Source organism: Hypanus sabinus, assembly GCF_030144855.1.
Source record: "Hypanus sabinus isolate sHypSab1 chromosome X1 unlocalized genomic scaffold, sHypSab1.hap1 SUPER_X1_unloc_17, whole genome shotgun sequence".
NCBI lineage: Eukaryota > Metazoa > Chordata > Chondrichthyes > Myliobatiformes > Dasyatidae > Hypanus > Hypanus sabinus.
The window spans coordinates 127,501-151,967 of NW_026778965.1; the positions used below are offsets into that span (position 1 = coordinate 127,501).

Here is a 24,467-nt window from a genome sequence, read left to right on the forward strand (position 1 = left end):
GGCGCGTCGGGACCTTCACGCACCGAAGTGCGGCAGGGACTCAGCGGGTCGCACCCGTGGACATTCCGGCCCCAGACCCCCTCCCCACCCCCTGTTCCTCCAAGACCCGCTGAGCCCCTCCAGCATCGTGTGTGTGTTGCTCTGGATTTCCGGCATCTGCGGAGTATCTGGTGTCCCATCGTTCACGGATACTTCCAGATCAAGCGCGGTCCGGGGTACGTGCCGCCCCGCGCGTATTCTGGGGGGTGGCGGGTGAATGCCGGCTTTCAGTGGACGCGCGTCAAATCTTTTTTTATATATTAAAAAGGGTGGAGGTGAGAAACACTGCCTGTCTGAACTTCTCGCTTCTGAAGATTCTTTATCTCTCCCTCTCTCGTTCTGTCTCCCTCTCTCGTTCTGTCTCCCTCTCTCGTTCTGTCTCCCTCTCTCGTTCTGTCTCCCTCTCTCGTTCTGTCTCCCTCTCTCGTTCTGTCTCCCTCTCTCGTTCTGTCTCTCTCTCTCGTTCTGTCTCCCTCTCTCGTTCTGTCTCCCTCTCTCGTTCTGTCTCCCTCTCTCGTTCTGTCTCCCTCTCTCGTTCTGTCTCCCTCTCTCGTTCTGTCTCCCTCTCTCGTTCTGTCTCCCTCTCTCGTTCTGTCTCCCTCTCTCGTTCTGTCTCCCTCTCTCGTTCTGTCTCCCTCTCTCGTTCTGTCCCTCTCCCTCTCTCGTTCTCTCTCCCCTCTCCCTCTCTCGTTCTCTCTCCCCTCTCCCTCTCTCGTTCTCTCTCCCCTCTCTCTCGTTCTCTCTCTCTCTCGTTCTCTCTCTCGTTCTCTCTCTCTCTCTCGTTCTCTCTCTCTCTCTCTCGTTCTGTCTCTCTCTCTCTCGTTCTGTCTCTCTCTCTCTCGTTCTGTCTCTCTCTCTCGTTCTGTCTCTCTCTCTCGTTCTGTCTCTCTCTCTCGTTCTGTCTCTCTCTCTCTCTCTCGTTCTGTCTCTCTCTCTCTCTCTCGTTCTGTCTCTCTCTCTCTCGTTCTCTCTCTCTCTCGTTCTGTCTCGTTCTCTCTCTCTCTCGTTCTGTCTCTCGTTCTCTCTCTCTCTCTCTCTCTCGTTCTCTCTCTCTCTCTCGTTCTCTCTCTCTCTCTCGTTCTCTCTCTCTCTCTCGTTCTCTCTCTCTCTCTCGTTCTCTCTCTCTCTCTCTCGTTCTCTCTCTCGTTCTCTCTCTCGTTCTCTCTCTCGTTCTCTCTCTCGTTCTCTCTCTCGTTCTCTCTCTCGTTCTCTCTCTCGTTCTCTCTCTCGTTCTCTCTCTCGTTCTCTCTCTCGTTCTCTCTCTCGTTCTCTCTCTCGTTCTCTCTCTCGTTCTCTCTCTCGTTCTCTCTCTCGTTCTCTCTCTCGTTCTCTCTCTCGTTCTCTCTCTCGTTCTCTCTCTCGTTCTCTCTCGTTCTCTCTCTCGTTCTCTCTCTCGTTCTCTCTCTCGTTCTCTCGTTCTCGTTCTCTCTCTCGTTCTCTCGTTCTCGTTCTCTCGTTCTCGTTCTCTCGTTCTCGTTCTCTCTCTCTCTCTCTCGTTCTCTCTCTCGTTCTCTCTCTCGTTCTCTCTCTCTCTCTCTCGTTCTCTCTCTCGTTCTCTCTCTCGTTCTCTCTCTCGTTCTCTCTCTCGTTCTCTCTCTCGTTCTCTCTCTCGTTCTCTCTCTCGTTCTCTCTCTCGTTCTCTCTCTCGTTCTCTCTCTCGTTCTCTCTCTCGTTCTCTCTCTCGTTCTCTCGTTCTCTCTCTCTCGTTCTCTCTCTCTCGTTCTCTCTCTCTCGTTCTCTCTCTCTCGTTCTCTCTCTCTCGTTCTCTCTCTCTCGTTCTCTCTCTCTCGTTCTCTCTCTCTCGTTCTCTCTCTCTCGTTCTCTCTCTCTCGTTCTCTCGTTCTCTCTCTCTCGTTCTCTCTCTCTCGTTCTCTCTCTCTCGTTCTCTCTCTCTCGTTCTCTCTCTCTCTCTCTCTGTCTCTCTCGTTCTCTCTCTCTCGTTCTCTCTCTCTCGTTCTCTCTCTCGTTCTCTCTCTCGTTCTCTCTCTCGTTCTCTCTCTCGTTCTCTCTCTCGTTCTCTCTCTCGTTCTCTCTCTCGTTCTCTCTCTCGTTCTCTCTCTCGTTCTCTCTCTCGTTCTCTCTCTCGTTCTCTCTCTCTCGTTCTCTCTCTCTCGTTCTCTCTCTCTCGTTCTCTCTCTCTCGTTCTCTCTCTCTCGTTCTCTCTCTCTCGTTCTCTCTCTCTCGTTCTCTCTCTCTCGTTCTCTCTCTCTCGTTCTCTCTCTCTCGTTCTCTCTCTCTCGTTCTCTCTCTCTCGTTCTCTCTCTCTCGTTCTCTCTCGTTCTCTCTCTCTCGTTCTCTCTCTCTCGTTCTCTCTCTCTCGTTCTCTCTCTCTCGTTCTCTCTCTCTCGTTCTCTCTCTCTCGTTCTCTCTCTCTCGTTCTCTCTCTCTCGTTCTCTCTCTCTCGTTCTCTCTCTCTCGTTCTCTCTCTCTCGTTCTCTCTCTCTCTCTCTCGTTCTCTCTCTCTCTCTCTCGTTCTCTCTCTCTCTCTCTCGTTCTCTCTCTCTCTCTCGTTCTCTCTCTCTCTCTCGTTCTCTCTCTCTCTCTCGTTCTCTCTCTCTCTCTCGTTCTCTCTCTCTCTCGTTCTCTCTCTCTCTCTCTCTCGTTCTCTCTCTCTCTCTCTCTCGTTCTCTCTCTCTCTCTCTCTCGTTCTCTCTCTCTCTCTCTCTCGTTCTCTCTCTCTCTCTCTCGTTCTCTCTCTCTCTCTCTCTCGTTCTCTCTCTCTCTCTCTCTCGTTCTCTCTCTCTCTCTCTCGTTCTCTCTCGTTCTGTCTCTCTCGCTCTCACACAGGCGGCTACGGGAGAGAGTCATTGTGTGTATTTTGAAGCGGAAGTCTCCCCAATTAGTCGGGCAGTCGGAGGTTACCGGGAGACGGCAGGAGGATGGGGGAGGGAAGGGGTTGAGAGGGATAACAAATCTGGCAGGACTGTCTCAATGGGCCGAATGGCCCCCGATCCCGCTCCCACGGTCTGACATAAATTCCAACCCATAGAATCAGACCGGGTCAGTGTAATCTGTCGGATACAGTTTTTTTTAAAAAAAAACTTCCCGTCTCCACCCCTCCATTTCCCTTCTCTCCCCCTCCACACCTCCCTTTTACTTTCTTCGCCCCTCTTCCCTCCCCATCTCCCTCACGGACTCCGAAAGTGGGTGCCGGGGCGCCAGATTAGTTTATTCCACCACCCCCCCCCCCCGTCCCGGAGGTGTGTTTTGAGAGTCCCAAGTTCCCCGTTACTTGGAGTTGCAGGAGGGGTGTGTGTGGGAAGTGCCACGTACGTGGGCTCCGCCCGACCCGAGCCGAGACCCCGCTGACTGACAGCTCCCTCCCCAGCGGGGCCAGGAAGGGGATCGCGCCCCTCCCCGACTGAATTCCGCAAGTTATTCCCCCCCCTCCCCCAGAGTTTAGGACCCCTTCAGCTCCAACGGCGGGGGCAGGTCCGTTTTTAGGGAGAGAGGTCGGCAGATGAGGCTCCAATCCTCGGGCAGCCGCCGGTGTGGGAGGGAGAGGGCAGGTGAGCACCATGAAGCGCAGGGGCCAGAATCGAGCCGTTCGGCCCGTCGGGGTTATCCTGTGCGCGAAGGCTCAGAGTGTTGAGAACGAAATAATCGTTGCTCCGGAGCCGATGCGGCACAGGAAAAACGCTAAGATAAGGCTGCCAACCTTTTGGGGAGCGGGGAGGGCTGGAAGAATTGGATGGGCCCATGATCGAATGGCAGAACCGACTAGACGGGCCGAATGGCCTACTTTGCTCCATTACCTCGTGGTCCTATTAACGAGGGTCCCGCGGGCCCCAGGCTGGGAACCCCTCCTCCTATAAACCTTTCTGCCCGCGTCCTGGTGAGGGGGTCTCGGGGCCAAGATGCCAACCGTTCATTCCCTCCCCGTTGACGCTTCCCGAGCCCCTCCTGCACTTTGTGTGTGTGTGTGTGTGTTTCTCCTCTACAATAGACAGTAGGTGCAGGAGTCGGCCATTCGGCCCTTCTAGCCAGCTCTGCCATTCACTGTGATCATGGCTGATCATCCACAATCAGTGCCCCCGTTCCTGCCCTCTCCCCATATCCCTTGACCCCGCTACCTATAAGAGCTCTATCTAACTTTCTCTTGAATGCATCCAGAGAATTGGCCTCCACTGCCTTCTGGGGCAGAGCATTCCACATATCCACCACTCTCTGGGTGAAAAAGTTTTTCCGCATCTCTGTTATAAATGGCCTACCCCTTATTCTTAAACTGTGGCCTCTAGTTCTGGACTCACCCATCAGCGGGAACATGCCTCCTGCCTCCAGCGTGTGCAATCCCTTAATAATCTTATATGCTTCAATCAGATCCCCTCTCATCCTTCTGAACTCTGGTGTCCAGCGTCGACAGCCAACGTGGTCCGAGGGGCAGCCAGCAGGTAGCCTGCAACTCACTAACCCAGCTAGTGCAGATCACGAGTCCCGGCGATGCGACCACTGACACCAGGCAGACAGTCTCTGAAGAGTATTGATAATGGCCGGGGGTCACCCGTCTTGTAAAGGCACTACCCAGAAGGAGGCGATGGCAAACCACTTCTGTTAGAAAACTTTTGCCAAGAACAACTGTGGTCAAAGACCTTGATCACCCATGTCATCGGACATGGCCCGTGAAGATTGATACAAAATTATGGGGGGGGGGGGGTATTGATAGGGTAAGTGCAGGCAGGCACTGAGCATGGAGTCATGGGTTAAGGGTGAAAGGTGAAATGCTCCAGGGGATCATGGGAGGAAGTGTAGGTGTAATGTAATTTTACACAAAGTGTGGTCTTCCCTGAAGATTGAAAAGAGTACAGGGAAGATTTACAGGGATGTTGCTGGGACTCGAGGACCGGAGTTGCACAGAAAGGTTGAATGCATCAGGACTTTATTCCCTGGAGCGTAGGAGAGGTGAGGAGAGATTTGATAGAGGTGTCGCAGATCCCGGTTAATTCAGGAGCCGTGCGCCTTGGCCCAGTTGGTCGTTACTCTTCTCAAAACGAGTCACCACTGACACATTCTTTTTCCCGAAACCGATGCCAGGTCTCGCGAAGAGATGAATGGCCTTCAGGTGGATGTTGGGATATCCGGGGGGGGGGGGGTGGCGGGGGCAGCGCGAGGGTGGGGCCCAGCTTCCGGCGGGTTGCGTGCCCGGTTCTGGTCACCCGCCCACGGGAAAGATGTCGATCAGTTTGAAAGTGGGCAGAGGAGGTTGGCGAGGAATGTGGCCGGGACATGAAATGAAATGAAATATCTTTACCGTCGTTGCACAGTACAGTTTGTCACGCACCCATACAGCGAGAATGAGTTTGCAAAACTCTCATACTCGATGCGATAAAACAACAAATGAAATAAATAAACAATAAATAAGATCAAGTAACCAGCCAGTGCGGGCGATGTCCGGCAGCACAGAAGTGCAACTCGGATGCACGACAGCCATAAAAGCGGTATTAAGAGTCGCTATATAACAGATTTATGGATGATGCTTGATTGATTGGTTCAGAGCAATTATTGCCCTGGGAAAGAAGCTATTTCTCAGTCTGGAAGTGTGGGCTTAGAACATCTTCTAACAGCTGCCAGATGGAATAAGCTCAAACGGATGATTGCATTGTCGCTTTCCTTAGGCAGCGAGAGCTGTAGATCTCCTCCAGGGCTGGGAGCTGTGTCCCGATGACCTTCTGTGCGCGAGAGATGACCCGCTGAAGTGCTGTCCGGTCAGCTGCTGGACAACTGACTTACTTTATCGTCACCAAACAATCGGTACTAGGGCGCACAATCATCACAGCGATATTTGATTCTGCGCTTTGCGCTCTCTGAAGTACAAATCGATAGTAAATATAATAAAGATTTAAATTATAAATCCTAATTAGAAAATAGAAAAGGGAAAGTAAGGTAGAGCAAGTCAGGTCCGGATATTTGGAAGGTTCGGCCCAGATCCGGGTCGGGATCCGTTCAGCAGTCTTATCACGGTTGGAAAGAAGCTGTTCCCAAATCTGGCTGTACGAATCTTCAAGCTCCTGAACCTTCTCCCGGAGGGAAGAGGGACAAAAAGTGTGTTGGCTGGGTGGGTCATGTCCTTGATTATCCTGGCAGCTCTGCTCCGACAGCGTGCGGTGTAAAGTGAGTCCAAGGATGGAAGATTGGTTTGTGTGATGTGCTGGGCTGAGTTCACGATCTTCTGCAGTTTCTTCCGGTCTTGGACAGAACAACTTCCATACCAGGCTGTGATGCACCCTAGGAGAATGCTTTCTACGATGCACCTATAAAAATTAGTGAGGGTTTTAGGGGACAGGCCAAATTTCTTCAGCTTTCTCAGGAAGTAAAGGCGCTGGTGGGCCTTCTTGGCAGTGGACTCTGCTTGGTTAGACCAAGTCAGGTCATTTGTGATATTCACCCCGAGGAACGTAAAGCTTTTGACCTGTTCCACCTGCGCACCACCGATGTAGATGGGGTCGTGTGGTCCGCTACTCCTTCTGAAGTCAACAACCAATTCCTGCATCCTGCTGATGTTGAGGGATAGGTTATTGTCTTCGCACCGTGCCACCAGGTTCTTAATTTCCTCTCTCACTTCAGTCTCGAGGATGTCGGCGGGGAATAAGAACTTCAGGCTGTACGATGTGCACACACCCTGATGTAAATGGAGCCACTGAACTCCTAGTTACTCAGTTAGTTCACCCACCAGGCGCTCCGTCCAAATCACTCCGCAGACGGGCAGGTTAACTGGTCGTGGCAAATTGGTCTGTGATTTGGCCAGGGTTAAAGGGGTGAGTTGCCGGGTGGCGAACACAGCAACTCGCCAGAGCCCCCTGTCCTGGGCAGAGGGCGATCGCCTCTGTGGCTTCTGTTTTCTCGACACGACTTCATACGTCTTTCTAGCCGAAGATCCTCCCTTTCCCAGGGAAGGGGTTCGACAGACTACATCACTGTCTGGGTCGGGGGGCAACGGCACAGGACGGAAAGAGCTGCCGAGGGTCGTAAATCTATTCGGCTCCACCTTGGGCACGAGCCTACAAAGTACCCAGGACGTCTTCAGGGAGCGGTGTCTCAGAAAGGAAGCCTCCATTATTAAGGACCTCCAGCACCCAGGGCATGTCCTTTTCTCACTGTTACCATCAGGGAGGAGGTACAGGAGCCTGAAGACACACACTGAATGATTCAGGAACAACTTCTTCCCCTCTGACATCAGGGAGGAGGTACAGGAACCTGAAGGCACACACTCAACGATTCAGGAACAGCTTCTTCCCCTCTGCCATCAGGGAGGAGGTACAGGAGCCTGAAGACACACACTGAATGATTCAGGAACAACTTCTTCCCCTCTGCCATCAGGGAGGAGGTACAGGAGCCTGAAGGCACACACTCAACGATTCAGGAACAGCTTCTTCCCCTCTGCCATCAGGGAGGAGGTACAGGAGCCTGAAGACACACACTCAGCGATTCAGGAACAGCTTCTTCCCCTCTGCCATCAGGGAGGGGGTACAGGAGCCTGAAGACACACACTCATCGATTCAGGAACAGCTTCTTCCCCTGCTATCCAATTCCTAAATGGACATTGAACCCTTGGACACTACCTAAATTTGTTTAATATATGTTATTTCTGTTTTTGCACAGATATTAAAATCTGTTCAATATACGTTTCCTGTAATTTATTTATTCATGATTATTTCTTCTTCTAGATTATGTATTGCATTGAACGACTGCTGCTAAGTTAACAAATTTCAGGACAGATGCCGGTGATAATAAACCTGATTCTGATTAGGTTAGAGTTAAATCAGGAGATTGCCGGGCAGCCCAGCTCAAAGAGCTGAAGGCCTTTTCCATGCCATATCTCAAGAAGACTTTTCTTTAAAAAAAATACAGCGCGTCTGTTCAGATAGAGCAGCTTCCTTCAGCGTCCTGAGGGAAAACCGAGCGTTGCTGTGCTTTCTTCACTATTGTTGTGGTGTCAGTGAACCAGGTAAGGTCTTCTGAGATGTGTGTACTCCTAGAAACCTTGAACTGGACTCTCTCTCCACTGTGTCTCCGTTAATGTAGACCGGAGCGTGCTCGTCGTCCCGTGACTTTCCAAAACTGATAGTTATCTCCTGACGAAGGGTCTCGGCCCGAAACGTCGACAGAGCTTCTCCCTGTAGACGCTGCCTGGCCTGCTGTGTGCCCCACCAGCATTTTGTGTGTGTTGTTGTTTTAAATGTTGGGACCACTCTCCTGAATCCTCCTCACACTCCCGGTCAGCAGGGGGCGGTATTGAACCTGGTTTAGATGTTGGGACCACTCTCCTGAATCCTCCTCACACTCCCGGTCAGCAGGGGGCGGTATAAACCTGTTTTAGATGTTGGGACCACTCTCCTGAATCCTCCGGGTCAGCAGGGGGCGGTATTGAACCTGTTTTAGATGTTGGGACCACTCTCGTGAATCCTCCTCACACTCCCGATCAGCAGGGGGCGGTATTGAACCTGTTTTGGATGTTGGGACCACTCTCCTGAATCCTCCCGGTCAGCAGGGGGCGGTATTGAACCTGTTTTAGATGTTGGGACCACTCTCCTGAATCCTCCTCACACTCCCGGTCAGCAGGGGGCGGTATTGAACCTGTTTTAGATGTTGGGACCACTCTCCTGAATCCTCCCGGTCAGCAGGGGGCGGTATTGAACCTGTTTTGAGTCCTGACGAAGGGTCTCGGCCCGAAACGTTGACAGTGCTTCTCCCTGTAGACGCTGCCTGGCCTGCTGTGTCCCACCAGCATTTTTTGTGTGTGGTGTTGTTTGATAATTAGCTCCTTAGTCTACGAGACGGGTTGTTGTCTGAGCACCAGCTCACTCAGCTCTGTACTTCCACTCTGAGGAGCTGAGTTACGGGGAAAGTTTAGTTTGGTTCGGACTTTACCCCCCCCCCCCCCCCCCCCAGAACGTAGGAGAATGCGGGGAGATTTGACAGAGGTATCCGACCTTTCGAGTGATATAGATGGGGTTTTTCCCCACTGGGTGAGAGTAGAAGTGGAGTTCGTGGGTTAAGGGTGAGGGGAAATTGTTGAGGGCTGCCAGTGCAAGAGGTGGATATGATTTCGATGTTTAAGAAAAGTTTGGACGGGTATGTGGATGGGAGGGCTGTGGAGGGCTGTGGTCCTGGTGCTGGTCAATGGGGCTTGGCAGAATAATAGTTTGGCACGAACTAGATGGGCCAAGGGGCCTGTTTCATTGCTGTGACTGCATAATAACTGTGGGCTGGGAGTTGGAAAGGGGATAATGTAAAATTACAGAACAAAATGTTGGAGATGAACTGACCTGGATGAGGAAGTGGAGGAATGGATTAGTAAGTTTGCTGATGACACAAAGGTTGGGGGGTGTTGTGGGTAGTCTGGAGGGCTGTCAGAGGTTACAGCGGAACATCGATAGGATGTAGAACTGGGCGGAGAAGTGGCAGGTGGAGTTCAACCCCGATAAGCGTGAGGTGGTTCATTTTGGTAGGTCAGATTTGAAGACATGGTATGACACTTGGCAGTGTGGAAGATCAGAGAGATCTTGGGGTCCTTGTCCACAGGACACTCAAAGCTGCTACGCAGGTGGACAGTGTTGTTAAGAAGGCGGATGGTGTGTTGGCCTTCATCAACAGAGTGATTGGGTTCAAGAGCCAAGAGGTAAAGTCACAGCTATATAGGACCCTGGTCAGACCCCACTTGGAGTACTGTGCTCAGTTCTGGACACCTCACTACAGGAAGGATGTGGAAGCCGTAGAAAGGGTGCAGAGGAGATTTACAAGGATGTTGCCTGGATTGGGGAGCATGCCTTATGAGAATAGGTTGAGTGAACTCGGCCTTTTCTCCTCGGAGCGACGGAGGATGAGAGGTGACCTGATAGAGGTGTACAAGATGATGAGAGGCATTGATCATGTGGATAGTCAGAGGCTTTTCCCCAGGGCTGAAATGGTTGCCACAAGAGGGCACAGGTTTAAGGTGCTTGGAAGCAGGTACAGAGGAGATGTCGGGGGTAAGTTTTTTACTCAGAGTGGTGAGTGTGTGGAATGGGCTGTCGGTGACGGTGGTGGAGGCGGATACGATGGGGTCTTTTAAGAGACTCCTGGATAGATACACAGAGCTCAGAAAAGTAGAGGGCTGTGCAGGAGGGAAATTCCAGGCAATCTCCAGAATAGGTTACTTGGTCCGCACGACACTGCGGGCCGAAGGGCCTGTAACGTGCTGTCGGTTTCTGTGATGAAAGTAGAACGTATTCTAGCTTCCAGCTCACTCTGTGCTGATCTTATCATCGACTCTCAATATAACCCTTCCCTCCTCCATTTTTCTGTCATCCACGTGACTATCTGAGAGCCTCTAAAGAAAGCTTCTAAAGTATCTGCCTCTACCACTGCCCTTGGCATTTCATGCACCCACCACTCTCTGTGCCCAAAAAAAACCCCCTCTCTGACAACCTCCCCCCCCCCCCCTCCCCCGATCACCCCAAAATCGGGCCCTCCCGTATGAAGCACGTTTCCCGTCCTGACGATAAAGTCTCTGACGGTCCTCTCAGTCTCTACCTCGAACCTCTGGGTAAGTGCAGCACCATCGTGGCTCAGGGATCTCCAGAGCTGGGAGTTCGATTCCCGCTCTGTCCGCAAGGGTTTCTCCCCACCCCCCCCCCCCCCCCGCGCGAATCAAATTGGGAGGCAGGTTGGCTTGTGATTCTAAAGTGTCCTGCGATTAGCCGCGTGTTAAATCAGTGAGTCACTGGGCCGCCCGGCTCAGCAAAGCTAGGTTCCGCGCTGTATTTTTTTCAGTTTTGTTGAGATATGGCATGGAAAGGGCCTTCAGCTCTTTGAGCTGGGCTGCCCGGCAATCTCCTGATTTAACTCTAACCTAATCAGAATCAGGTTTATTATCACCGGCATCTGTCCTGAAATTTGTTAACTTAGCAGCAGCCGTTCAATGCAATACATAATCTAGAAGAAGAAATAATCATGAATAAATAAATTACAGGATACATATATTGAACAGATTTTTTAAAAATGTGCAAAAACAGAAATAACCTGTATCAAAAAAGTGAGGTAGTGTTCATCGGTTCAGTGTCTGTTTAGGAATCGGATGGCAGAGGGGAAGAAGCTGTTCCTGAATCGTTGAGTGTGGGTCTTCAGGCTCCTGTACCTCCTCCCTGATGGCAGAGGGGAAGAAGCTGTTCCTGAATCGTCGAGTGTGTGTCTTCAGGCTCCTGTACCTCCTCCCTGATGGCAGAGGGGAAGAAGCTGTTCCTGAATCGTCGAGTGTATGCCTTCAGGCTCCTGTACCTCCTCCCTGATGGCAGAGGGGAAGAAGCTGTTCCAGAATTGTTGAGTGTGTGCCTTCAGGCTCCTGTACCTCCTCCCTGATGGCAGAGGGGAAGAAGCTGTTCCTGAATCGTCGAGTGTGTGCCTTCAGGCTCCTGTACCTCCTCCCTGATGGCAGAGGGGAAGAAGCTGTTCCTGAATCATTGAGTATGTGTCTTCAGGCTCCTGTACCCCCTCCCTGATGGCAGAGGGGAAGAAGCTGTTCCTGAATCGCTGAGTGTGTGTCTTCAGGCTCCTGTACCTCCTCCCTGATGGCAGAAGGGAAGAAGCTGTTCCAGAATTGCTGAGTGTGTGCCTTCAGGCTCCTGTACCTCCTCCCTGATGGCAGAGGGGAAGAAGCTGTTCCAGAATTGCTGAGTGTGTGTCTTCAGGTTCCTGTACCTTCTCCCTGATGGCAGAGGGGAAGAAGCTGTTCCTGAATCACTGAGTGTGTGTCTTCAGGTTCCTGTACCTCCTCCCTGATGGCAGAGGGGAAGAAGCTGTTCCTGAATCGCTGAGTGTGTGCCTTCAGGCTCCTGTACCTCCTCCCTGATGGCAGAGGGGAAGAAGCTGTTCCTGAATTGCTGAGTGTGTGTCTTCAGGCTCCTGTACCTCCTCCCTGATGTTAACAGTGACAAAAGGGCATGCCCTGGGTGCTGGAGGTCCTTAATAATGGAGGCTGCCTTTCTGAGACACCGCTCCCTGAAGACGTCCTGGGTACTTTGTAGGCTCGTACCCAAGGTGGAGCCGGTTAAATTTACGACCCTCTGCAGCTCTTTCCGTCCTGTGCCGTTGCCCCCCGACCCAGACAGTGATGTAGTCTGTCGAACCCCTTCCCTGGGAAAGGGAGGATCTTCGGCTAGAAAGACGTATGAAGTCGTGTCGAGAAAACAGAAGCCACAGAGGCGATCGCCCTCTGCCCAGGACAGGGGGCTCTGGCGAGTTGCTGTGTTCGCCACCCGGCAACTCACCCCTTTAACCCTGGCCAAATCACAGACCAATTTGCCACGACCAGTTAACCTGCCCGTCTGCGGAGTGATTTGGACGGAGCGCCTGGTGGGCGAACTAACTGAGTAACTAGGAGTTCAGTGGCTCCATTTACATCAGGGTGTGTGCACATCGTACAGCCTGAAGTTCTTATTCCCCGCCGACATCCTCGAGACTGAAGTGAGAGAGGAAATTAAGAACCTGGTGGCACGGTGCGAAGACAATAACCTATCCCTCAACATCAGCAGGATGCAGGAATTGGTTGTTGACTTCAGAAGGAGTAGCGGACCACACGACCCCATCTACATCGGTGGTGCGCAGGTTCAACAGGTCAAAAGCTTTACATTCCTCGGGGTGAATATCACAAATGACCTGACTTGGTCTAACCAAGCAGAGTCCACTGCCAAGAAGGCCCACCAGCACCTTTACTTCCTGAGGAAGCTGAAGAAATTTGGCCTGTCCCCTAAAACCCTCACTAATTTTTATAGGTGCACCGTAGAAAGCATTCTCCTAGGGTGCATCACAGACTGGTATGGAAGTTGTCCTGTCCAAGACCGGAAGAAACTGCAGAAAATCGTGAACACAGCCCAGCACATCACACACACCAATCTTCCATCCTTGGACTCACTTTACACCGCACGCTGTCGGAGCAGAGCTGTCAGGATAATCAAGGACGTGACCCACCCAGCCAACACACTTTTTGTCCCACTTCCCTCCGGGAGAAGGTTCAGGAGCTTGAAGATTCGTACGGCCAGATTTGGGAACAGCTTCTTTCCAACCGTGATAAGACTGCTGAACGAATCCCGACCCGGATCTGGGCCGTACCTTCCAAATATCCGGACCTGACTTGCACTACCTTACTTTCCCTTTTCTATTTTCTGATTAGGATTTATAATTTAAATTTTTATCTTATTTAATTCCAGTTGTACTTCAGGGAGCGCGAAGCGCAGAATCAAATATCGCTGTGATGATTGTACGCTCTAGTATCAATTGTTTGGTGACAATAAAGTTAAGTAATAATGAAGGCGCTTGTAGAGTTTGAGTGGCTCCAGGTAAGGTCCTCGAGGAAGAGCGCAGTTGCGGGAAGCCCGGGGCAGCGCACTCCCAAAGTGCTGGAAGAGCTCGGCAGGTCAGGCAGCATCTGTGGAAGGGAATAGGCAGTCGACGTTTCGGGCCGAGACCTGTCACTCCGGAACCGGGAAGGGAGGGGGACAGAACAAGAAGGTGGGTTCTCGGAAGCTACTTTTGATATCGTTTCAGCAGTTTTGAGTATTAATTTACAACCTCATCCTATTACTGCAATTTTTGTTTTACCCATGGTGGAAAATAGTTATTAATCCCCTCCAGCTCGTCGGATGATTGCGTTTGTTGCATTAATGACTAGAAGATCTATTTGATAGAACTGGAAAGAGATTAATCCCCCAACTATGTTTTTAGATTAGAATTTAGATTCTGAGGACACTCAGTCCTCGTTTATTGTCATTTAGTAATGCATGTGTTAAGAAATGATACAACGTTCCTCCAGTGTGATATCACAAAAACACAAGACAGACCAAGACTAGCTGACAAAAACCACATAATTACAGCGTATAGTTCCAACAGTGCCAAGCAATACCGTAATCTGATAAAGAGCAGGCCATGGACGCGGTTTAAAAAGAAAGTCTCAAAGTCCCCAGCAGTCCATCGTCTCACGCAGACGGTAGAAGGAAGGAAAACTCTTCCTGCCATGAACCTCCAGCGCCACAACCTTCCCGACGCAGCCTCTGGAAGCCCCGACCACAGCCAACTCCGAGTCCGTCCGAGAACTTCGAGCCTCCGACACCGAGCACCGTCTCTGCCGAGCGCTCCGGCCCCGGCCCCGGCCGCCGAGCGACAGGCAAAGTCGAGGATTCGGGGCCTTCCTCCGGGAGATCTCCCGATCGCGCAGTAGCAGCGGCAGCGAAACAGGCACGTCAGAAGTTTCAGCAGATGTTCCTCGGTGCCTCTCACGTCCGTCCCCATCAAATCAGGATCGTACACGGCATCCTACTCGGCAGGTGACAGATATTCATCCCGGGGTGGCCGCTGCGTCACGCCACCATCTTGAATTTGAATGGCTCTCCCAAACTATATCTTGCTTGAATCTAGAGAGAAAAAAAAATCGAAGTGTTATTTCTGACCCTTCGGCTAAATTTGCAGAAACATGGAGACCTTTTATCCAACACTTCCACATGAGCCAAATCGACCTTTCTCGAACTCTTAGATACTCAGAGGACCAGGGTTATTGACGCTACTCTTTATAATATAATAGCCCAGTTTTTGGTTAGTTTAGTTTGTAGTTAGTTAGTTTCTTTCAACTTTGTTTTTGGGGTGTTTTTTTTCTACTATGTAAATACAGTATGAGTTTGGGAGGTTAGTACGTTGGTGTTATCAACTTACATATTTACATACACGTAATTAGGTGTAAAGATGTAATGCATAATAAATAATTACGTATTTGTATATGTGGTCCTATTAACTATGTACTCTCAAGCTCTCTGTATTACTATTGTTTCTTTTTTTTAAAAGAATTTAATTTAATTTTAATCTATAATTTTTTATACATTCGTAAGTACACATTGAGATAGTATAAAAGTAATAAGGCACTTAAATAGATAATTATGTGCAGTTGTAGTTCCACTCTACTAGACTAAGCGATGCCAGTAATTGTTAAGAAAAATAGTAATAATAGTGGATTAATAATAATTTCCATGTATCTCTTCTGAACCATTCCTTCTGGTCCAAAATGTTAAATGTAACCCTATGTAACTACCATTGTAGGATTTTATATCCTAACTCGTTCATGTTTGCTCCACCCCCCAACATAATTATCCAATCCCTATGTACTGATTTACTTAAGTTTTCCACGTTTTTCCCCTTTCCCAAATCTTTTCCTTTACTTGCGTTAATTCCCTATTTTCAAAAAAAAACGGTGAACAATCGAACCCAGGGTGCTTACATTAGCAATATAACTGTGTTGATGAGAAAAGCAGTATAAATCATTAGGAGAGTCAACTAGAGTCTGCTCTCTCTGGGGTTATAAATTCAATCTATTTATTCCAAATTTGATTAAATTTTTCTTTTTGGATTCTCAAAGAGTAGGTCATCTTTCCCATTTTAAATATTTCCAGAATAATTTCACGCCAGTCATCTAACGTAGGTGATATTGGATTTTGCCGCTTTCTGGCGATTGATTTCTGACAAATTTATGTCTTTCTTCCGATCCAAAAACAGTACATGTCCCAAATAGAGCTTCTCAAAGTTTGGAGGTTTCTGGGTCTTAAATACCTGACCTAAAGTTCTGTGAATACCTTTCCAGTTTCAACTTAATTTAGAGCAATCCCAGGAAATGGTTTGCCTCCTTGGAGCCACACCTTCTCCAACACGTCACGTTTGTGTCTTTATATCCCTCCTGATATGGGGTCTTGAAGTATCTTGTAATATTTTTCCAGGACTGTATTTCTATCTCCTGTCTGAAAATTAATAAAAAGATTTAAAAAGAAAGAAGCTGGCAGGTGAAGCCGGTTGGGAATAAACGGTGAACGTTTTGGGATAAGATCCTTCATCGAGGTTGGAAAGGAATGGGGAGGGGCGGGGAGGAAGTCAATCATCAAAGTGTGGAGGGAGGGGGGAGGATTACGAGTTGCCTGGCGAGGGGGAGGGAAGGGGAGTGCTCTGAGAAGCTGGTAGGTGACAGGTAGAAAAGGCAAAAGTCTTTTTCTTTTTTTTAAAAAAAAAAGCAGATGAAATCTGGAATTTATCCGTAAAATGTGTAGCGCGGGTGGCTGAAGGTTGGGCCGAGCTGTTCTCCGATCCCGGCAGACCCCATTCCGCCACAGATCTGTTCGATTGTGGGGTGTTTTCTCCAGCCCCCCCCCCCCCGAAAGCTTGGCCTCAGTAGACTTATCGGTCAGCCGACGGGTCGTCGGCACGGAAACTCGATCGCGATGCGGGGAGGGGGCCTGGCGCTGACCGGCTGTGCGGCGGACCTGGCGCGTTGCGATCTGGGATTTCTGCCGGCGTTGGCTCGGGCCGGTGTGAGGTCTACGGCGCGCTGACGCTGTCTCGTCGCCCGGCGGCGAAGCGTCGGCCGGTCAAAATTGCCGAGGTGTGAGAAAACTTGAGGCAAGCAAAGTGGATGGGAGGAGAGCGTGGAATTGAGGGAAGGAGGAGGGCAGACCAGAGGTTGAAGGTGTCTTGCGTCTGCTTGCTTTATTTCTTGTTAGAATTAACTTTATTTGCCACATCTGCATGGGAACATGAATCACGTGCTTCGAATCAAATCGAATAATTCAGGGTTGCCACGTCCCCAGGACTAAAACAGAGTGCTGTAGCGATGTACTGTGGGTTCTCACAGCGCCCCACAACTTGCTAACCCTAACCTATACTTCTTTGGAGTGTGGGAGGAATCCCATCGGTCCGCGGGGAGAACGCACAAGCTCCCGAGAGACCCCGGTGGGAACTGCGCCCCTGATCTTCTAGTAGTTTTATGCTAGCTGCTCCTGCAGAATCTCTGGTGGTCCTCGATTTAAGTTGATGTCTTTGGGCCTGCCGGTGACCCCTGCCGCAGGGGGGGACATGCCTCTTGCCCCGGGAAGGATTAGAGGACAGAAGGGAGGATGTAACGGTGAGGCTTTGTGAGGTGCTGGTCAGACCGGGCTTGGGGAAGAGTTGCCAGCAGTTTGTCCGCTGGCATTGGAGAGGGGTCCGGAGCAGGTTCCTGAGAATGATTCTGGGAATCAAAGAGTTAATGTATGGGGAGCGCTTGGTGGCTCTGGGCCTGTACTCACTGGAGTTTGGAAGAAAGTGCGGGGAATCTCATTCAAACCTATTGATAGAGTGGATGTGAAGAGGATGTTTCCTATAGTGGGGGAGTTTGGGACCAGAGGACACAGATAGAGTGGATGTGGAGAGGATGTTTCCTATAGTGGAGGAGTCTAGGACCAGAGGACACAGATAGAGTGGATGTGGAGAGGATGTTTCCTATAGTGGGGGAGTCTAGGACCAGAGGCACAGATGGAGTGGATGTGGAGAGGATGTTTCCTGTAGTGGGGGAGTCTAGGACCAGAGGACACAGATAGAGTGGATGTGGAGAGGATGTTTCCTGTAGTGGGGAAGTCTAGGACCAGAGGACACAGATAGAGTGGATGTGGAGAGGATGTTTCCTATAGTGGGGGAGTCTGGGACCAGAGGACACAGGTAGAGTGGATGTGGAGAGGATGTTTCCTATAGTGGGGGAGTCTAGGACCAGAGGCACAGCCTCAGAATTGAGGAGGATCCATTTTGACAGAGATGAGGAGGAATTTCTTTAGCCAGAGGGTGGTAAATCTGTGGAATTCGTTGCCACAGGCGGCTGTGAAGGCCGAGTCGCAGGGATGGCCAGGTATATTTCAAGCAGAGTTTGATACATTATTGATTAGTAGGGGTGTCAAAGGTTACAGGGGGGGAGCTGGCAGGAGAATGGGATCGGGATCAGACTCGATGGGCTGAATGGCGGTACCTGGGAGCCTTGTGGAACTCCTGACGTGTGTGTCTGTCTCTGTGCTCAGCTGAACAACTTGGAGAAGTCCATTGCTGCTGCCCACACCTTCCTGCAGAAGAATCCGAAGGACGTGGCGATGCAGAAGAAGATGAATTACTACAAGTCCATCCCCGACATCGAAACCTACCTTGTGGACGTGGAGGCTCGGGAGTACGAGGTGAGGCGGGGGGGGGGGGGGGCACGTTTATAGTCAGCCTTGTTCACCGACGTGTGCCAGTCCGGTGCAGTCACGGCAATAAACAAATAAAATATATGTTCATTTAATTAAAACTAAGTCATTCCTGTGAGATGTTCACGGGTTGGTTCAATGTCCGTTCAGGAATCGGATGGCGGAGGGGATGAAGCTGTTCCCGAATCGTCGAGTGTGTGTCTTCAGGCTCCTGTACCTCCTCCCTGATGGCAGAGGGGAAGAAGCTGTTCCTGAATCGCTGAGTGTGTGTCTTCAGGCTCCTGTACCTCCTCCCTGATGGCAGAGGGGAAGAAGCTGTTCCTGAATCACTGAGTGTGTGTCTTCAGGCTCCTGTACCTCCTCCCTGATGGCGGAGGGGAAGAAGCTGTTCCTGAATCGTTGAGTGTGGGCCTTCAGGCTCCTGTACCTCCTCCCTGATGGCAGAGGGGAAGAAGCTGTTCCTGAATCGTCGAGTGTGTCTTCAGGCTCCTGTACCTCCTCCCTGATGGCAGAGGGGAAGAAGCTGTTCCTGAATCGCTGAGTGTGTATCTTCAGGCTCCTGTACCTCCTCCCTGATGGCAGAGGGGAAGAAGCTGTTCCTGAATCGTTGAGTGTGGGCCTTCAGGCTCCTGTACCCCCTCCCTGATGGCAGAGGGGAAGAAGCTGTTCCTGAATCGCTGAGTGAGTGTCTTCAGGCTCCTGTACCTCCTCCCTGATGGCAGAGGGGAAGAAGCTGTTCCTGAATCGCTGAGTGTGTGTCTTCAGGCTCCTGTACCTCCTCCCTGATGGCAGAGGGGAAGAAGTTGTTCCTGAATCGCTGAGTGTGTGTCTTCAGGCTCCTGTACCTCCTCCCTGATGGCAGAGGGGAAGAAGTTGTTCCTGAATTGTAGAGTGTGTGTCTTCAGGCTCCTGTACCTCCTCCCCGATAGTGGCAATGAGAAGAGGGCATTTGCTTGTTAGTGAAGGTCCTTAATGATGGATGTCACCTTTCTGAGGCGCTGCCTTTTAGGAGATGTCCCGGATTTTGGGGAGGCTGGTGCCCCAGATGGAGTTCTCCGGGAGTTTTCTGCATCCACCCTCACTGCAGTTGGCGATACACCCAGTTAGAATGCTCTCCGCAGTCCATCGGTGGAGTCTCTGGTGGAGCTGCTACATCTGAATGAAGTGTAGCCACTGTTGTGCCTGCTTTGTCGCTGCATCAATAGTTTGGGTCCCAGGATAGTTGCCCCAGAGATGTTGACACCCAGTGCTCCTGTTGTGTGTGCTAAATAAACACGAGAAGTCTGTGGCTGGTCGGGGAGGTGTTCATGTGGCAGGCTGGTATCTTCAGAGTCACAGAAACGTGGCGCCCCTCTCTCCGTCTAAACTGTTATCCTGCCCGGCTGATTGGACCTGCCCCCAGGCGCCTGTCCAAGTTTCTCCTCTCGTTCCGCTCTCTCTCCTGCCTCTTGACTGTTCCCCGTAAACATTTCGCCTTTCACCCTTAACCCATGAACCTCCAGTTCCAGTCTCACCCAAGCGCAGTGTGTGAGGGGTGGGGGGGGGGGGAGACCTACTTGTCTCCTCATCGTCATCATGCGCCGTATCGTATGACATCATCATTATGCGCCGTGTTGCTATGGCGCAGATTGCCCTTGGCAAACTTTTCTGAAGAGGCGGTTTGCCATCGCCTTCCGCTGGGCGGTGTCTTTACAAGACGGGTTACCCCCCCCCCACCCACCTCCCCCCGGCCGTTATCAATACCCTTCAGAGATTGTCTGCCTGGCGTCAGTGGTCGCATCACCAGGACTTATGATCTGCACCGGCTGCTCGTACGACCCTCCACCACCTGGTCCTGTGGTTTCACCTGACCCTGATCGGGGGCTAAGCAGGGGCTACCCCTCGCCCGAGGGTGACCCGCAGGCTAGCGGAGGGAAGGAGCACCTCACACCTCCTTAGGCAGAGACGTGTCCCCACCCCGACACCCAAACCATATCTATACTCATAATTTTATGCTGCAGGGATTAAAGGCTAAACCTACTCGACCTTCTCCCTCTGTTAACTCGGGTCCTCAGCTCCGAGCTTCTTGGCCTTCTTCAGAGACAGGTTCCTCCACGGGCAGCGAGAGGCGAGGTGGAGGAGCTGCAGAGGAGAGTGGCGAAATGCGTTCTCTCTGCGTGAAGAGTGGCAGCTCTGGATCGAAGGGTCTGGATGGAGGTCCACGCAAGAGCCAACCCAGAAGGCCATTCAGCCCGACCAGTCCATGCTGACCCATGACGTCGACCCAACCAGTTCCAGTGTCCCGCGTCCGGCCCGATTTCCCCGTCACAAATTCTTCTAGATGGGCTGCGGAGAGCGTTCCACCGGTTGCATCTCACCGTCTGGCACGGTGGGGTGTTGGGGAGGGGGAGGTGTGACTGCGCAGGGTCAGACAAAGCTGCGAACTCGGCCAGCTCTGTCATGGGCACTAGACCCCCCCCCCCCCACACCCAGCATCCAGAACATCTTCAAGGAGCGGTGTCTCAAAAAGGTGCTGTCCATTATCAGGGACCCCCCCCCCCCCATCACCCAGGACATTCCCTCTTCTCATTGCTACCATCAGGGTGGAGGTAGAGGAGCCTGAAGAGACACACTCAATGAATCAGGAACGGCTTCTTCCCCTCTGCCATCAGGGAGGAGGTACAGGAGCCTGAAGACACACACTCAACGATTCAGGAACAGCTCCTTCCCTTCTGCCATCAGGGAGGGGGTACAGGAGCCTGAAGACACACACTCAACGATTCAGGAACAGCTCCTTCCCTTCTGCCATCAGGGAGGGGGTACAGGAGCCTGAAGACACACACTCAACGATTCAGGAACAGCTTCTTCCCCTCTGCCATCAGGGAGGAGGAACAGGAGCCTGAAGACACACACACTCAACGATTCAGGAACAGCTTCTTCCCCTCTGCCATCAGGGAGGAGGTACAGGAGCCTGAAGACACACACTCAATGATTCAGGAACAGCTTCTTCCCCTCTGCCATCAGGGAGGAGGTACAGGAGCCTGAAGACACACACACTCAACGATTCAGGAACAGCTTCTTCCCCTCTGCCATCAGGGAGGAGGTACAGGAGCCTGAAGACACACACTCAACGATTCAGGAACAGCTTCTTCCCCTCTGCCATCAGGGAGGGGGTACAGGAGCCTGAAGACACACACTCAGCGATTCAGGAACAGCTTCTTCCCCTCTGCCATCAGGGAGGAGGTACAGGAGCCTGAAGACACACACTCAACGATTCAGGAACAGCTTCTTCCTCTCTGCCATCAGGGAGGAGGTACAGGAGCCTGAAGACACACACTCAGTGATTCAGGAACAGCTTCTTCCCCTCTGCCATCAGGGAGGAGGTACAGGAGCCTGAAGACACACACTCAGCGATTCAGGAACAGCTTCTTCCTCTCTGCCATCAGGGAGGAGGTACAGGAACCTGAAGACACGCACTCAGCGATTCAGGAACAGCTTCTTCCTCTTTGCCATCAGGGAGGAGGTACAGGAGCCTGAAGACACACACTCAATGATTCAGGAACAGCTTCTTCCCCTCCGCCATCAGGGAGGAGGTACAGGAGCCTGAAGACACACACTCAGCGATTCAGGAACAGCTTCTTCCCCTCTGGAAAGAAAAAGGTGAGAGAGTCAAAAAGTCCCTTGAGGTGTTCAGCCCCCGAGCCGTGCGTCACACAAAAAGATTCTAAAGATAAACATCAAAATGCCAGCAAGAAAAAAAATACTATACCAAAATTTACAATTAGGTTGTGGAGAAAATCTATCAATTAACTCAGATGGTCATAATGAGCAAATGAGCCCCACCTTTTCTGAAAATCAAACATAGGTCCGACTTCGGACAATCTCCTTACAGGTAGCGACGGGAATCGAGCCCAGGTCGCCTGTACTGTAAAGCGTCGTGCTGACCACTACGGGGCTGCTGTCCCGTACACAAGCACCGCGGAGGGAACGAGCGATAGGGAGCGTTTTTTTTTGCCAGCTGGGACTTTAATCGTGAGAGGTTGTAAGTTGTACAGTCAGTGGCCTGCTAACGAGAATGTGGCCACCGAGTGTATGTCCGAGCTCGTCCGCTGCTGCTTCGAGTTCCGACGTGTTGTGCGTTCAGAGACGATCTTCTAATGTTAGTTGAGTTACTGTCGCCTTCCCGTCGGCTCGAACCGGTCTGGCCGTTCTCCGCCGACCTCTGTCGCAAACGAGGCGATTTCTGTCCCCAGAACCGCCGGCTTGCTGAATTCTTATTTTTGACTTTCGCTCCATTCTCGACCGACTGTGTTGTGTGTGGAAACCCCAGGAGATCAGCAGTTTCTGAGATACTCAAACCTCCCCGTCTGGCACCAGCAAATCAAAGTCACTTCGATGACATTTCTCCCCCGCCCCCCCCCCCCCCATTCTGATGTCCGGTCCGAACCTCTTGACCGGCTCATGCGGACTGAGCTGCTGCCCGCCTGATCGGCCGATAATGGGGTGTTTGCGCTGACCAGCGGGCGTTCCTCGTAAACCGGGGTCACCGATCGTATAAAAGTTACTCAGAGGGGGCGGTGAGAGCGTGGGACGAGTGTGGAGCGGAATTAGTGGGGGGGTGTGCAGGTTCGATCTCTGCGTTCGGATGGGAGGGGTATGGGTGCAGGCTCAGAGAACCGGGGCGGGGTGGGGGGGGGGGTAGGTTTAAACGGAGAGGGGAGAGGTTTGAGGCGCCGTGGAGGCAGGACATGCGGGAACCCGGCCCGGGCCGCCTGTGACGCTGAGGAGGAGACGGCGGACGCGAGCCAGACCTGACCCAGCTCTCCCTTTTTGTTTCCCCCCGGCCCAGGCGCTGTTCCTGAAGGCGGTGAAGGCCTACAACAACGGGAATTTCCGCAGTAGCGTAACGGACATGGAGCACGCTCTCCCGGAGTACTACAGGGCGCACCAGGAGTGCGTCAACGCCTGCGAGGATTCCTGCGACGTCACCGACTTCAAGGATTTCTATCCGTCCGTAGCAGGTCAGTTTCTGCCTGGGTGACCTCCCCCTCTACCCGCTTGACCCCCCACCCCCAGCAGAAGCCGGTGGGGGTCTCTCGCAGGGCAAGGCGCTTTGATTGGGGGTGTGGAGGGGTGGGTCAGTGGGTGATTGGGGGTGTGGAGGGGTGGGTCAGTGGGTGATTGAGGGTGTGGAGCAGTGGGTCAGTGGGTGATTGGGTGTGTGGAGGGGTGGGTCAGTGGGTGGGTGGGGGTGTGGAAGGGTGGGTCAGTGGGTGATTGGGGGTGTGGAGGGGTGGGTCAGTGGGTGATTGGGGGTGTGGAGGGGTGTGTCAGTGGGTGATTGGGGGTGTGGAGGGGTGGGTCAGTGGGTGATTGGGGGTGTGGAGGGGTGGGTCAGTGGGTGGTTGGGGGTGTGGAGGGGTGGGTCAATGAGTAGTTGGGGGTGTGGAGGGGTGGGTCAGTGAGTGACTGGGGGTATGGAGGGGTGGGTCAGTGGGTGATTGAGGGTGTGGAGCAGTGGGTCAGTGGGTGATTGGGTGTGTGGAGGGGTGGGTCAGTGGTCGGTTGGGGTGTGGAGGGGTGGGTCAGTGGGTGGTCAGGGGTGTGGAGGGGTGGGTCAGTGGGTGATTGGGGGTGTGGAGGGGTGGGTCAGTGAGTGATTGGGTGTGTGGAGGGATGGGTCAGTGGGTGGTTGGGGGTGTGGAGGGGTGGGTCAGTGGGGGTTGGGGGTGTGGAGGGGTGGGTCAGTGGGTGATTGGGGTGAGGAGGGCAGGGTCAGTGGGCGATTGGGGGTGAGAAGGGGTGGGTCAGTGGGCGGTTGGGGTGTGGAGGGGTGGGTCAGTGGGCGGTTGGGGGTGTGGAGGGGTGGGTCAGTGGGTGGTTGGGGGTGAGGAGGGATGGGTCAGTGGTTGGTTGGGGGTGAGGAGGGGTGGGTCAGTGTGTGATTGGGGGTGAGGAGGGATGGGTCAGTGGTTGGTTGGGGGTGAGGAGGGGTGGGTCAGTGGGTGATTGGGGGTGTGTCACTGTTTTTGAGTCTGGTGGTTCCTGGTGTGGATGCTACGTTGCCTCCTCCCTGATGGGAGTGGAACAGACAGTCCGTGAGCACGGTGGGTGGGGATGTTTCATATAGTGTGGGAGTCTAGGACCAGGGGACACAGATAGAGTGGATGTGGAGAGGATATTTCCTATAGTGGGGGAGTCTAGGACCAGAGGACACAGAAAGAGTGGATGTGGTGAGGATGTTTCTTATAGTGGGAGAGTCTTGGACCAGAGGACACAGGTAGAGTGGATGTGGAGAGGATGTTTCCTGTAGTGGGGGAGTCTAGGACCAGAGGACGCAGATAGAGTGGATGTGGAGAGGATGTTTCCTATTGTGGAGGAGTCTAGCACCAGAGGACACAGATAGAGTGGATGTGGAGACGATGTTTCCTATGGTGGGGGAGGCTAGGACCAGAGGACCCA

At 52.3% G+C, this 24,467-nt stretch overlaps 1 protein-coding gene across 2 annotated transcripts in view; it reads left to right on the plus strand.

Annotated features, from left to right (window-relative positions):
* LOC132385614 (endoplasmic reticulum protein SC65-like) overlaps nucleotides 1-24,467 on the plus strand; it is a 52,446-nt gene that overhangs the window by 668 nt on the left and 27,311 nt on the right. For both annotated transcript variants that reach the window (XM_059957787.1, XM_059957788.1), the window contains exons 2-3: nucleotides 17,865-18,014; nucleotides 22,855-23,026. In XM_059957787.1, the coding sequence (XP_059813770.1) occupies nucleotides 17,865-18,014; nucleotides 22,855-23,026 (322 nt within the window). The remainder of the gene's footprint in view (nucleotides 1-17,864; nucleotides 18,015-22,854; nucleotides 23,027-24,467) is intronic.